The 16,492-nt window shown below is 45.3% G+C and overlaps 1 protein-coding gene across 1 annotated transcript in view; it reads left to right on the top strand.

Annotated features, from left to right (window-relative positions):
- The window catches only part of LOC115181491 (serine/threonine-protein kinase SMG1-like), an 84,251-nt gene that overhangs the window by 53,248 nt on the left and 14,511 nt on the right, over window positions 1-16,492 (top strand). The window contains 10 exon segments of the mRNA XM_029743405.1: window positions 720-999; window positions 1,204-1,476; window positions 1,640-1,874; window positions 7,326-7,552; window positions 8,283-8,445; window positions 8,784-8,973; window positions 9,750-10,039; window positions 10,154-10,363; window positions 12,581-12,718; window positions 13,091-13,243. Coding sequence (XP_029599265.1) covers window positions 720-999; window positions 1,204-1,476; window positions 1,640-1,874; window positions 7,326-7,552; window positions 8,283-8,445; window positions 8,784-8,973; window positions 9,750-10,039; window positions 10,154-10,363; window positions 12,581-12,718; window positions 13,091-13,243 — 2,159 coding nt within the window.

Genomic DNA, 16,492 nt, shown 5'->3' with positions numbered 1-16,492 from the left:
TAGAGGGGGTTCTGTGTGGTTCCAGCTAGCCAGTCTACTGCAGGACATCAGCAGTCATATAGACCTGGGTTAGTGTCTGTAGAGATGGTAGAGGGGGTTCTGTGTGGTTCCAGCTAGCCAGTCTACTGCAGGACATCAGCAGTCATATAGACCTGGGTTAGTGTCTGTAGAGATGGTAGAGGGGGTTCTGTGTGGTTCCAGCTAGCCAGTCTACTGCAGGACATCAGCAGTCATATAGACCTGGGTTAGTGTCTGTAGAGATGGTAGAGGGGGTTCTGTGTGGTTCCAGCTAGCCAGTCTACTGCAGGACATCAGCAGTCATATAGACCTGGGTTAGTGTCTGTAGAGATGGTAGAGGGGGTTCTGTGTGGTTCCAGCTAGCCAGTCTACTGCAGGACATCAGCAGTCATATAGACCTGGGTTAGTGTCTGTAGAGATGGTAGAGGGGGTTCTGTGTGGTTCCAGCTAGCCAGTCTACTGCAGGACATCAGCAGTCATATAGACCTGGGTTAGTGTCTGTAGAGATGGTAGAGGGGGTTCTGTGTGGTTCCAGCTAGCCAGTCTACTGTAGGACATCAGCAGTCATATAGACCTGGGTTAGTGTCTGTAGAGATGGTAGAGGGGGTTCTGTGTGGTTCCAGCTAGCCAGTCTACTGCAGGACATCAGCAGTCATATAGACCTGATTGATTAACCTTCTCTCTCTTCTTCCCTCCTCCAGGCCCTCCCAGCTATGTCCCAGCCACAGTCTTCCTGCAGAACGCCGGCCAGGCCCACCTAATCAGCCAGTGCGAGGGCCTGGAGGCTGAGTTGGGCTCCCTGCTGCAGCAGCGCCGTGGGGCCCTGCGAGGCTGTCTGGAGCAGCTCCACAGCTATGCCACTGTGGCCCTGCTGTACCCGCGGGCCGTTCTGCTGCGCCACAGGGCCCACCTCTGGAAACAGTGGCTGGAAGAGCTGCTCTGTGACATGACTGTTGACCACTGCCAGCAGATTTCCAGACAGTGAGTTGGAGTGGACACATGCTGGCTTTCTCCTCTCTCTCTCTCTCCTTCTTTCTCTGTCGGGGTCCTCTGGGGTTAACTGGCTCCATTTCTCTGTATTTCTTACTGCTTCTCTCTACTTTAATATTTTATTATTTTCATTAAATGGACAGTTATTTGATCAATCTGTGCTCTACCTTCCTCTCCAAACTTCCCTCCCTCCAGGTATGAGGTCCAGTTTGCCCCCCAGCCTCCCCTTGCGTCGTGCCAGTTCCTGTCCAGCGTTGAGCTGGCCTTGCAGCACCAGGCGTCAGAGACCAACACGCGGGTTCTGCGCCAGGCGGAGCGGGTCAAGGCCGAGGGAGCCACGGTCCACGCGTGTGAAGAACAGCTGCAGGAGATCGAGCGTTGCATCAGTGTGTTCCTCCTAGAGAACCCGGAGCAGGGCTCTCTCAGCCTGGCCACCATCATCTCATCAGCCCTCTGCACCCTCACCAGGTCTGTCTGGCTGGCTGTGTGCTGGGGATAGACGTGTGTGTTGGGGATAACGAGACTAACCTGATAGTTGAGGGAGCAACTAGTGTTCCTGACGTCTTGTGGCAGGGGTGTGTGGTGGGGGGTAGAAGGGTGTGTATATATAACTGTGTCTGGTCCCCCTCAGGCGTAACCTGGTGATGGAAGGAGCGGCAGCGGCAGCAGGGGGACAGCTGGTAGAGTTGACGTCTCGTGACGGGGCCTGGTTCCTGGAGGAGCTGTGTTCCATGAGCGGTAATATCACCTCATTGGTCCAGCTGCTGGGGCAGTGTCAGCTCCTCCCACACGACCTGGACCTGCCCTCGCCGCAGGAGACCGCCCAGACCGTCTACCTGGCCAACGCCGTCTACACCTGTCTACAGGTACGGTGTAATGGGGGTGGAGACGTGTGTGTGTGTGTGTGTGTGTGTGTGTGTGTGTGTGTGTGTGTGTGTGTGGACGGACGGACGGAGTTGAGCGGTCAGAAATCTCGCTCAATGTCCTTTCCACCACTCAGCTAAAAATCTCTCAGCCTTCACAGAGGAAAGAAAAAAAACACAATTCCTTCCATTTTATTTTGGGTTTAAAAACGTAATTTTACCTGTTAACTCGAAGTGGTTGTTTTGGACCCGGTACAGCCCCCCCCCCCCCCATAGAAAGTGACATAATTTGAAAGCTACAGTCCTTGTCTTTTGGAAATCAAACTCAAATGTTCCTGCTGGTGATGTCATAAGAATCTCCCCTGCCCCCCCACCCCCCATGAAGTCCATAAATCACTCTCTATGGTCATAGGAACCTCCCCTGCCCCCCATGAAGTCCATAAATCACTCTCTATGGTCATAGGAATCTCCCCCTGCCCCCCATGAAGTCCATAAATCACTCTCTATGGTCATTGGAACCTCCCCTGCCCCCCATGAAGTCCATAAATCACTCTCTATGGTCATAGGAACCTCCCCTGCCCCCCATGAAGTCCATAAATCACTCTCTATGGTCATAGGAACCTCCCCTGCCCCCCATGAAGTCCATAAATCACTCTCTATGGTCATAGGAATCTCCCCCTGCCCCCCATGAAGTCCATAAATCACTCTCTATGGTCATAGGAATCTCCCCTGCCCCCCATGAAGTCCATAAATCACTCTCTATGGTCATAGGAACCTCCCCTGCCCCCCATGAAGTCCATAAATCACTCTCTATGGTCATAGGAATCTCCCCCTGCCCCCCATGAAGTCCATAAATCACTCTCTATGGTCATAGGAACCTCCCCTGCCCCCCCATGAAGTCCATAAATCACTCTCTATGGTCATAGGAATCTCCCCCTGCCCCCCATGAAGTCCATAAATCACTCTCTATGGTCATAGGAATCTCCCCCTGCCCCCCATGAAGTCCATAAATCACTCTCTATGGTCATAGGAATCTCCCCCTGCCCCCCATGAAGTCCATAAATCACTCTCTATGGTCATAGGAATCTCCCCCTGCCCCCCATGAAGTCCATAAATCACTCTCTATGGTCATAGGAATCTCCCCCTGCCCCCCATGAAGTCCATAAATCACTCTCTATGGTCATAGGAATCTCCCCCTGCCCCCCATGAAGTCCATAAATCACTCTCTATGGTCATAGGAACCTCCCCTGCCCCCCATGAAGTCCATAAATCACTCTCTATGGTCATAGGAACCTCCCCCTGCCCCCCATGAAGTCCATAAATCACTCTCTATGGTCATATTCATAGTAGTTGATGTAGGTAGAGTCCCCAAAGTACCCACATTTTAGTATCCTTGGAAAGGGACCACCCTGATGGTAAAGCAATGCATTTCCTTCTCTCTCCAGATTACCTGGTATGCATCCTAGCTCAATGTTTACAATAGGAAAAGTGAATGAGGGGGGAAATAAAGATGGTAGAGGGGTTCTTTTCCTGGTCTGTCTGTCGTTAATAAATAAGACAATTGAAAGGCCTGATTGCTAAGGTTACGCAGGACAAACACGTCTTGGTGATTTCTGGTCTATCATCATAATAAATCAATCGCAGCACATTTTGGGACTCAAATCAGCAGTTTTTACCTTAAGTACAATACCATTGGAAATTAATGTTGAAAGTTTATAGTCCTAAAACGTAAGTTAAATGATACCCAATGTCAAAACACACGGTTTTAAAGTGTCCAAATCTGTCTCCACATAACGGATATGCAGAACCAGTTGGTGATATGTTGAAACCTAATATACCATCTAGACATACAGGATATGTTGAAACCTGATATACTATCTAGACATACAGGACATGTTGAAACCTAATATACCATCTAGACATATAGGACATGTGATATGTTGAAACCTAATATACTATCTAGACATACAGGACATGTGATATGTTGAAACCTAATATACTATCTAGACATACAGGACATGTTGAAACCTAATATACCATCTAGACATACAGGACATGTTGAAACCTAATATACCATCTAGACATACAGGACATGTGATATGTTGAAACCTAATATACTATCTAGACATACAGGACATGTGATATGTTGAAACCTAATATACTATCTAGACATACAGGACATGTTGAAACCTAATATACCATCTAGACATACAGGACATGTTGAAACCTAATATACCATCTAGACATACAGGACATGTTGAAACCTAATATACCATCTAGACATACAGGACATGTTGAAACCTAATATACTATCTAGACATACAGGACATGTTGAAACCTAATATACTATCTAGACATACAGGACATGTTGAAACCTAATATACCATCTAGACATACAGGACATGTTGAAACCTAATATACTATCTAGACATACAGGACATGTTGAAACCTAATATACTATCTAGACATACAGGACATGTTGAAACCTAATATACTATCTAGACATACAGGACATGTTGAAACCTAATATACTATCTAGACATACAGGACATGTTGAAACCTAATATACTATCTAGACATACAGGACATGTTGAAACCTAATATACTATCTAGACATACAGGACATGTTGAAACCTAATATACCATCTAGACATACAGGACATGTTGAAACCTAATATACTATCTAGACATACAGGACATGTTGAAACCTAATATACCATCTAGACATACAGGACATGTTGAAACCTGATATACCATCTAGACATACAGGACATGTTGAAACCTAATATACTATCTAGACATACAGGACATGTTGAAACCTAATATACTATCTAGACATACAGGACATGTTGAAACCTAATATACTATCTAGACATACAGGACATGTTGAAACCTAATATACCATCTAGACATACAGGACATGTTGAAACCTAATATACTATCTAGACATACAGGACATGTTGAAACCTAATATACCATCTAGACATACAGGACATGTTGAAACCTGATATACCATCTAGACATACAGGACATGTTGAAACCTAATATACCATCTAGACATACAGGACATGTTGAAACCTAATATACTATCTAGACATACAGGACATGTTGAAACCTAATATACTATCTAGACATACAGGACATGTGATATGTTGAAACCTAATATACCATCTAGACATACAGGACATGTTGAAACCTGATATACCATCTAGACATACAGGACATGTTGAAACCTAATATACTATCTAGACATACAGGACATGTTGAAACCTAATATACCATCTAGACATACAGGACATGTTGAAACCTAATATACCATCTAGACATACAGGACATGTTGAAACCTAATATACTATCTAGACATACAGGACATGTTGAAACCTAATATACTATCTAGACATACAGGACATGTGATATGTTGAAACCTAATATACCATCTAGACATACAGGACATGTTGAAACCTAATATACCATCTAGACATACAGGACATGTTGAAACCTAATATACTATCTAGACATACAGGACATGTTGAAACCTAATATACCATCTAGACATACAGGACATGTTGAAACCTAATATACTATCTAGACATACAGGACATGTTGAAACCTGATATACCATCTAGACATACAGGACATGTTGAAACCTAATATACTATCTAGACATACAGGACATGTTGAAACCTAATATACCATCTAGACATACAGGACATGTTGAAACCTAATATACTATCTAGACATACAGGACATGTTGAAACCTAATATACTATCTAGACATACAGGACATGTTGAAACCTAATATACCATCTAGACATACAGGACATGTTGAAACCTAATATACTATCTAGACATACAGGACATGTTGAAACCTAATATACTATCTAGACATACAGGACATGTGATATGTTGAAACCTAATATACCATCTAGACATACAGGACATGTTGAAACCTAATATACCATCTAGACATACAGGACATGTTGAAACCTAATATACTATCTAGACATACAGGACATGTTGAAACCTAATATACCATCTAGACATACAGGACATGTTGAAACCTAATATACTATCTAGACATACAGGACATGTTGAAACCTAATATACTATCTAGACATATAGGACATGTGATATGTTGAAACCTAATATACTATCTAGACATACAGGACATGTTGAAACCTAATATACTATCTAGACATATAGGACATGTGATATGTTGAAACCTAATATACCATCTAGACATACAGGACATGTTGAAACCTAATATACTATCTAGACATACAGGACATGTTGAAACCTAATATACCATCTAGACATACAGGACATGTTGAAACCTAATATACCATCTAGACATACAGGACATGTTGAAACCTAATATACTATCTAGACATACAGGACATGTTGAAACCTGATATACCATCTAGACATACAGGACATGTTGAAACCTGATATACCATCTAGACATACAGGACATGTTGAAACCTAATATACTATCTAGACATACAGGACATGTTGAAACCTAATATACCATCTAGACATACAGGACATGTTGAAACCTAATATACCATCTAGACATACAGGACATGTTGAAACCTAATATACCATCTAGACATACAGGACATGTTGAAACCTAATATACCATCTAGACATACAGGACATGTTGAAACCTAATATACCATCTAGACATACAGGACATGTTGAAACCTAATATACTATCTAGACATACAGGACATGTTGAAACCTAATATACTATCTAGACATATAGGACATGTTGAAACCTAATATACCATCTAGACATACAGGACATGTTGAAACCTAATATACTATCTAGACATACAGGACATGTTGAAACCTAATATACCATCTAGACATACAGGACATGTTGAAACCTAATATACCATCTAGACATACAGGACATGTTGAAACCTAATATACTATCTAGACATACAGGACATGTTGAAACCTAATATACTATCTAGACATACAGGACATGTTGAAACCTAATATACCATCTAGACATACAGGACATGTTGAAACCTAATATACCATCTAGACATACAGGACATGTTGAAACCTAATATCTATCTAGACCCCCCCGGGGTTCACATTTAGTTTTTTCCCCTAGCACTACACAACTGACTCAAATGACCAACTTATCAAGCTTTGATTATTTGAATGGGCTGTGTAGTAGGGGGGAACCTGTAAAGGTTTACACAGAGGGGGCCCCGGGACAGAGTTTGGGAAACCCTGGGTTAGAGGACAATATGTAGAAGACGGCTAGCTACATTTTGAAGTGTTGCGTTCTGGTGAAAGTGGGTCTCCAACTTGAAGTGTAACAGAACCCCTCACTAATGTTATCAGAATGGCGTTGTCCACCTTTACTGGTCCACTTGTCTTTCTGGCTGATCTCTCCTTCCTTCCTTCCTTCCTTCCTTCCTTCCTTCCCTCCTTCAGGAGCTGAACACTAACTTCCGTCAGATCATCTTCCCGGAGGCTCTACGCTGCATGTTGAAGGGCGAGGCCACCCTGGAGACCATGCTGTCTGAGCTGGACCTCTTAGTGGAGCAGTGTGCAGACGGGGTCTCCCTGCAGGGGCTGGCCGACGCCCTGCACACACACCTCCGCAGCGCCGCCATGGGCCTGGAGCACGAGGCGGACACACAGTGTCTCCACATCACCAGGTTAGAACACAGGGGAACACAGTGTCTCCACACCACCAGGTTAGAACAGGGGAACACAGTGTCTCCACACCACCAGGTTAGAACAGGGGAACACAGTGTCTCCACACCACCAGGTTAGAACAGGGAACACAGTGTCTCCACACCACCAGGTTAGAACAGGGAACACAGTGTCTCCACACCACCAGGTTAGAACAGGGGAACACAGTGTCTCCACACCACCAGGTTAGAACAGGGGAACACAGTGTCTCCACACCACCAGGTTAGAACAGGGGAACACAGTGTCTCCACACCACCAGGTTAGAACAGGGGAACACAGTGTCTCCACACCACCAGGTTAGAACAGGGGAACACAGTGTCTCCACACCACCAGGTTAGAACAGGGGAACACAGTGTCTCCACACCACCAGGTTAGAACAGGGGAACACAGTGTCTCCACACCACCAGGTTAGAACAGGGGAACACAGTGTCTCCACACCACCAGGTTAGAACAGGGGAACACAGTGTCTCCACACCACCAGGTTAGAACAGGGGAACACAGTGTCTCCACACCACCAGGTTAGAACAGGGGAACACAGTGTCTCCACACCACCAGGTTAGAACAGGGGAACACAGTGTCTCCACACCACCAGGTTAGAACAGGGGAACACAGTGTCTCCACACCACCAGGTTAGAACAGGGCAACAGACAGGCAGTAGGGTTAGTGTTAATTGGTTATGTGATGATATTGCAGGATGTTGAGGGCCCAGTACTCTCAGCTGATGCAGCCTCCAGGGGGCAGTATGGACGCAGTGGGACAGGACTCTCCTAAGATGTCCGCCGGTCAGATGCTGCTGGTGGCCTTCGATGGCATGTTTGCTCAGCTAGAGACCGCCTTCGGGCAGCTCACAGAGAAGGTAGCACACCTACTTCCTCAATGTCCTCCCTCTTTCTCAAGCTCTTTCCCCTCTCTCACCCTCTCGTTTCCTCAAGCTCTTACCTCTCTCTCACCCTCTCGTTTCCTCAAGCTCTTACCTCTCTCTCACCCTCTCGTTTTCTCAAGCTCTTTCCCCTCTCTCACCCTCTCGTTTCCTCAAGCTATTTCCCCTCTCTCACCCTCTCGTTTCCTCAAGCTCTTTCCTCCGTCTCTTTCTCTCTCGTCCCTGTCTTGTTATTGCTCTTCACTCCACCATTCCATTTGTTTGTCAATTATGTTATTCCCTCTCCTCTCTGTTATTTCCTCTCCTCTCTCTAGATGATCTCCATGGAGGTGCCGCCGGCGTGGCGGAAGGTGGATGTGATGCGTGAGGCGAGGGCGGCCCAGGTCCATTTCTTCCACAGCGGTCCTCACAGACATGTTCTGGAGGAGATCTTCTTCCTCAAGAGACTCCAAACCATCAGGGAGTTTTTCAGGCTCTGTGGATCCTTCGCTCAGACACTCTCTGGTGAGAACACTGATGGCTTTATAGTCTCTCTGTGTCAAAATGTATTTTCAATTCAAAGGGCTTTATTGGCATGGAAAACAAATGTTTACTTTGCCAAAGCAAGTGAACTAGATAATAAACAAAAGTGAAATAAAAAGTTAAAACAGTAAATATTACACAAGTTACAAAAGAATAAAGACATTTGAAATGTCATGAAAGTTTTGCTGTCACTCAGCTGTAGAACAGCAGTAGAGGTCAACACCGTAAAGCTGGTATCTGAGAGCTACTTTGTGTCAGATGAAGAAACAAGGTTTCATCCACTCTGTTTTTTACATTTCTTTCAACTAGACAAACGGTTGAAATCCGTACAGATACTCATCAGGATATTATTATTGACCATATATCGTACCGTATTGACGATCGCTAGTTGTCTGTTCCTGCTTCACAACTCCAGGATTTTCTCTCAGCTTGTTCTCCAACTGTCTAAATGGAGCCTGTTGGTTCTGAGCACCTACGTCCATGGCTGACCTAAACGTGTTTTCTCACGGCTCTCTCTCGTCTCTCTGCAGCAGACGCATAGTGAGCAGTATGTTTGGAACATCGAATCACAATAAAATCACTATCGAATAGCAATCCATATAGAATCGTAGGAATCTAAATACGTATCGTATCGCCAACTAAGTATCATGAATGTATTGTATCACGAGGTCCCTGGCAATTCCCAGCCCTATGAAACAGTATCTCAGACAGTGTATAGAGTGAGTTTGACCCCCTCTCCCTCCCCCCTCCCTCCCCAGGTACGTGCCCCCCAGCGGCTGAGGACCCTCCTCCCTCCAACGGCCCAGTAGTGGGTCTGGGGGGTGTAGGTCTACCAGGGAAGCCCCTGTTCCGGGGGACTGCGGCGGTGGTAGTGAGCGAGGAGCAGATGACCCGGCCCATCAAGGCGTTCACAGCAGAGTTTGTCCGTCAGATGCTGATTGGTCTTCCCACCCAGACCCTGGGCCTGGCTCTCTGCAGCACCCTGTCTGCCCTGGGCCTGGACCTGACAGCACAGGTGGACGCCAAGGACTTTGGAGCCGACGGCAAGGTAGGAAGGAGGCCGTGGAATGTTATGTACTTGATTGATCAAAATGTTATATTGTTTTCATACATTTTTAGTTCTGTCCTGATGAAGTAAAATGTGTAATTGTTAATCGTCCAGGTGTCGTTAGATGAGTTGTGTAAGCAGACGGTGGTACAGGGTCTGGGCGCAGGCCGTCTGTCTCAGCTGCTACTGAACAGAGGTACGGTGCTGGCATCCTCCTACGACACGGCCTGGAAGAAACTGGACCTGCTCAGACGCTTGGAGTCCAGCCTGGACGCTGCCAAGGTCTCCCTGCAACGCACCCAGCTACACATCACCATGTTCCAGGTGAGAGGAGGGGGTGTGTGGGTTAACCCTGGCCTATCTCTGTGTATCCCAGTGGCAGCGTGAAGACGTGATAGGTCCTAGGACCCAGCGAGCACCCGTGTGTGTGTGTGTGTGTGTGTGTGTGTGTGTGTGTGTGTGTGTGTGTGTGTGTGTGTGTGTGTGTTAAAAGGATAATCCACCCCCAGAAATAAACATCATGAAACTCATGTCAATTTGGTAAAAGCCTGTGTTGTATCAGTGGGTTAAATAACATGATTTAACTACTAAGTGGTCCGTCTAAGAAATCGTGTAGGAGCGCGTCATAGCTACACTATATATACAAGAGTATATGGACACCCGTTAAAATGTGTGGATTCAGCTATTTCAGCCACACCCTGTTGCTGACAGGTGTATAAAATCGAGCACACTGCTATGCAATCTCCATAGACAAACATTGGCAGTAGAATGCCCCGTACTGTAGAGCTCAGTGACTTTCAACGTGGCACCGTCATAGGATGCCACCTTTCCAACAAGTCAGTTTGACAAACTTCTGCCCTGCTAGAGCTGCCCCGGTCAATTGTAAGTGCTGTTATTGTGAAGTGGAAACATCTAGGAGCAACAACGGCTCAGCTGTGAAGTGGTAGGCCACACAAGCTGAACAGGACCTCAGAGTGCTGAAGCGCGGAGCTCTTAAGAATCGTCTGTCCTCGGTTGCAACACTCACTGCTGAGTTCCAAACTGCCTCTGGAAGCAACGTCCGCACAGAACTGTTCGTCGGGAGCGTCATGAAATGGGTTTCCATGGCCGAGCAGCCGCACACAAGCCTAAGATCACCATGCTCAATGTCAAGCGTCGGCTGGAGTGGTGTAAAGCTCGCCGCACTGGACTCTGGAGTGATGAATCACACTTCACCATTTGGCAGTCCGACAGATGAATCTGGGTTTGGCGGATGCCAGGAGAACACTACCTGCCCCAATACATAGTGCCAACTGTAAAGTTTGGTGGAGGAGTAATAATGGATTCTGTCTAGGCCCCTTAGTTCCAGTGAAGGGAAATCTTAACGCTACAGCATACAATGACATTCTAGACGATTCTGTGCTTCCAACTTTGTGGCAACAGTTTGGGGAAGGGCCTTTCCTGTTTCAGCATGACAATTTCCCCGTACACAAAGCAAGGTCCATGCAGATATGGTTTGTCGAGCTCAGTCTGGAAGATATTGACTGGCCTGCACAGAGCCCTGACCTGAACACCTTTGGGATGAATTGGAACGCCGACTGCGAGCCAGGCCTAATCACCCAGCATCAGTGCCTGACCTCACTAATGCTCTTGTGGCTGAATGGAAACAAGTCCCCACAGTAATGTTCCAACATCTAGTGGAAAGCCTTCCCAGAAGAGTGGAGGCTGTTATAGCAGCAATGTTCCAACATCTAGTGGAAAGCCTTCCCAGAAGAGTGGAGGCTGTTGTAGCAGCAATGTTCCAACATCTAGTGGAAAGCCTTCCCAGAAGAGTGGAGGCTGTTATAGCAGCAAAGGGGGACCAACTCCATATTAATGCCCATGATTTTGGAATGAGATGTTTGACGACCAGGTGTCCACATACTTTAGGTCATGTGGAATACATGGTTCTGTCACAGGAGATGGTGTGACATCCCCTATCACATTTATTTAACTGTTTTAATACCATTACCTTCACTCCAAATGGCTGTATCAGCCAGTAGATAGTACGGTCATACTTGTTCTAGAACAAGTATATATCAAGTTTATATCGTCATGACAATGTATATATTTCACTTACATGTGCTTAATCTACAGTGTCCAAATTATTCAACTGGGTTTCTCCAAGTACCATCTCGTAATGCGTCTCTGTGTGTCTGATTAAAGGGCCCTTGTTGCCATTCTCTGCTCTCTCTCTGGGTAGCAGAGTTGCACGTTTAGTTTTTACAGCTAGCTAGCTACTTCACATGCTGATATTGACTTTGGTATTATTCTATGTAGCTACGTTTGCTAGCTAGCCAACCCAGAGACTGTATTGCGCTGTGGGTTTTGTAGTCGACTTGAGCTGCAACACATTTCCACATCGATTTTCACATGTTGCTACAACAAAAATGAAATATTCGTTCACAAAAATATTGTTTTCACATATTAGTGTTATTTAACACTGTTTAACACTGTTAATCATAGGATGTAGTGTTTTGGGCTGGATTATCCCTTCAACCCTGTCCTCTCTCTGTATTCCAGTGGCAGCATGAGGACGTGCTCGGCCCTAGGACCCAGCCTATGAGTGTGAGCCCTCCTCCTCGCTCCATCATCCTCAGTAGTATGAAGAAGAAGCTTTACAAACTCAGCCAGGACGAGGCGGCCATCGCTGCTGTACAGGTCAGTACAGTCATCACCAATTGTTATTTTTATTTTTTATTTATCCTTTATTTAACTAGGCAAGTCATTTAAGAACAAATTCTTACTTACAATGACAGCCTAGGAACAGTGGGTTAACTGCCTTGTTCAGGGGCAGAACGACAGATTTTTACCTTTTCAGCTCGGGGATTTGATCTAGCTACCTTTCAGTTACTAGTCCAACGCTCTAACCGCTAGGCTACCTGCTGACCAATCTGTCAACCTTGATAGCTAACTAGACCGTTACTCTTAGCTACTCCTGTAAATAAAATGCTCTCTTTCTCTCTCTGGTCTGAGTCCTTTAATGACTGTAGCTGTGTTTTTTTAATTGGATCTGTCCTCTTCCCCCTGCAGGAGAAGCTGGCATCACTAGAGGGCAGTATAGAGCAGCGGCTGAAGTGGGCCGGAGGGGCCAACCCTGCCCTGGCCCCGGTGCTCCAGGACTTTGATCTGACCATCGCAGAGCGCCGCGCCCTAGTGGCCCGGGAGAGCCAGCGTACCAGCCAGGTACACCACCCACGCTGCTCACCTTCTGTGTTTACGACTCTGTGGGTGGGAGTGTCAGGGGAGGGGGCAGGATGTTTGATTCACCGAGTTTCAGACCTGTCAATCAATCCGCTGTGGGTGGAACTTTGAGGGAAGGCACTAGATTATTAATCTAGTCAGAAAAAATAGTCTACTCTTTCAATTTATTTTATTGTGGAAAAAACAAAATCTAGTCTTCTTTCAATTTAGTTTATTGTAGCAAAAACTAAATCTTTCAATTTAGTTTGTGGTTAAAACCTAAAAGATTGTGTTCTGTCAAGTAAACATGGATTCCCTATTGAGAAACAATATACACTGAACAAAAATCTAAATGCAACATGTAAAGTTTGTTTCATGAGCTGAAGTAAAAGATCCCAGAAATGTTCCATACGCACAAAAAGCTTATTTCTCTCAACTTTTGTGCACACATTAGTTTACATCCCTGTTAGTGAGCGTTTATCCTTTGCCAAAATATTCCATCCACCTGACAGGTGTGGAATATCAAGAAGCCGATTAAACAGCATGATCATTTCACAGGTGCACCTTGTGCTGGGGACAATAAAAGGCTGTAGTTTTGTCACACAATACAATGCCACAGATGTCTCAAGTTTTGAGGGTGTGTGCAATTGGCATACTGACTGCAGGAATGTTGCCAGATAATTTAATGTTAATTTCTCTACCATAAGCTGCCTCAACGTTGTTCTAAAGAATTTGGCAGTATGTCCAACCGGCCTCAACCGCAGACCATGTATATGGTGTCGTGTGGGCAAGCGGTTTGCTGATGTCAATGTTGTGATCAGAGTGCCCCATGGTGGCTGTGGGGTTATGGTATGGACGGGCATAAGCTACGGACAATGAACACAATTGCATTTTATGATGGAAATTTGAATGCACAGAGATACCGTGATGAGATCCTGAGGCCCATTGTCGTGCCATTCATCTGCCGCCATCATCTCATGTTTCATTACGATATTGCACAGCCTCATGTCGCAAGGATCTGTACACAATTCCTGCAGGCTGAAAATGTTCTTCCATGGCCTGCTTACTCACCAGACATGTCACCCATTGAGCATGTTTGGGATGCTCTGAATCGACGTGTTTGACAGTGTGTTCTAATTCCCACCAATATCCAGCAACACACAGCCATTGAAGAGGAGTGGGACAACATTCCACAGGCCACAATCAACAGCCTGATCAGCTCTATGTGAAGGAGATGTGTTGCACTGCATGAGCTAAATGATGGTCACACCAGATACTGACTGGTTTTCTGATCCACGCCACTACCTTTAAAAACGAAAAGGTATCTGTGACCGACCGATGCATATCTGTATTCCCAGTCATGTGAAATCCATAGATTAGGACCTAATTCATTTATTTCAATTGACTGATTTCCTTATGATCTGTAACGCACTAAAACATTTTGAAATTGTTGCATGTTGCATTTATATTTTTGTTCAGTATAGAATTGCAGGAAAAAAACATTTAAAATGCAAAAATAATTCAGGGGAAGGACTCACTAGAACCCCTGCAATATTATGCACTCCCACTTTTATACAAAGTCAGGAGGTCATGAATAGACCAACAGGTATGATTGAAGAATGAAGCAGGTGTTAAACATTCACAGAAAGCAGCAGTTGATTACGCCAATGTCAACACTTTAAATCAAATCAGTAGACCAATATCCTTAAGTATCATGACATTAGCTTTTATAACCTTCAATCTGTTTTTTAATCATATTTTGGACCAGAATAAGGCTCTACTACCTATTGTTCCTGCAGTGAGGACTCAACATCTTCACCGAATGTTTTCATAATTGATCTGAAGAGAATCAGTAGTAGCCTACCAGTATGCACATCAGGGAGTAAATGAACAGCTCTCTCACCGATTCGGTTCACATAAAACATCCGTTCAAATAGAGCTGTTTGTTTTGAACAACCCATCACTAGGCTACACTGACGAGTCACTTTAGCTGTCACTGGCAAGTCTCGACATGGGCTTCGAATCCTAGTTGAATACAAACCAGATATTTTGGTTTACGTGTCCCGACGCGATACCATGAACATAGAACTACGTTGTATGATTTATGATTAGGAAAGGGATGTATAGGATTGAATTATTCAGTCAGTCAGACACCTTTTTATAAACTAGTCAACGCTTGCTGTTTTGGTCGTCAATCAAAGCACAATACAAAGCCTGTTACCCAACACCCTGGTTGTATAGTCTTATGAAACACACAAGAAAATGAATGAATGTGCCCATTAAACAAAGCCTGTGTGTCCATGTATGCTGCTGATTCAACCATCTACATGTCAGCCACCACATCTAATGGAGCTGCAGTCTGTTTAGGAATAGGTGAGCTGCAGTCTGTTTAGGAATAGGTGAGCTGCAGTCTGTTTAGGAATAGGTGAGCTGCAGTCTGTTTAGGAATAGGTGAGCTGCAGTCTGTTTAGGAATAGGGGAGCTGCAGTCTGTTTAGGAATAGGGGAGCTGCAGTCTGTTTAGGAATAGGGGAGCTGCAGTCTGTTTAGGAATAGGGGAGCTGCAGTCTGTTTAGGAATAGGGGAGCTGCAGTCTGTTTAGGAATAGGGGAGCTGCAGTCTGTTTAGGAATAGGGGAGCTGCAGTCTGTTTAGGAATAGGGGAGCTGCACTCTGTTTAGGAATAGGGGAGCTGCACTCTGTTTAGGAATAGGGGAGCTGCACTCTGTTTAGGAATAGGGGAGCTGCACTCTGTTTAGGAATAGGGGAGCTGCAGTCTGTTTAGGAATAGGGGAGCTGCAGTCTGTTTAGGAATAGGGGAGCTGCAGTCTGTTTAGGAATAGGGGAGCTGCAGTCTGTTTAGGAATAGGGGAGCTGCAGTCTGTTTAGGAATAGGGGAGCTGCAGTCTGTTTAGGAATAGGGGAGCTGCACTCTGTTTAGGAATAGGGGAGCTGCAGTCTGTTTAGGAATAGGGGAGCTGCAGTCTGTTTAGGAATAGGGGAGCTGCAGTCTGTTTAGGAATAGGGGAGCTGCAGTCTGTTTAGGAATAGGGGAGCTGCAGTCTGTTTAGGAATAGGGGAGCTGCAGTCTGTTTAGGAATAGGGGAGCTGCAGTCTGTTTAGGAATAGGGGAGCTGCACTCTGTTTAGGAATAGGGGAGCTGCACTCTGTTTAGGAATAGGGGAGCTGCACTCTGTTTAGGAATAGGGGAGCTGCACTCTGTTTAGGAATAGGGGAGCTGCAGTCTGTTTAGG

The sequence above is a fragment of the Salmo trutta genome, unplaced genomic scaffold (assembly GCF_901001165.1).
Source record: "Salmo trutta unplaced genomic scaffold, fSalTru1.1, whole genome shotgun sequence".
NCBI classification, from domain to species: Eukaryota; Metazoa; Chordata; class Actinopteri; order Salmoniformes; family Salmonidae; genus Salmo; species Salmo trutta.
The sequence above is the reverse complement of the archived record's forward strand: the minus strand, read 5'-3'. Positions and strand labels throughout refer to the sequence as shown.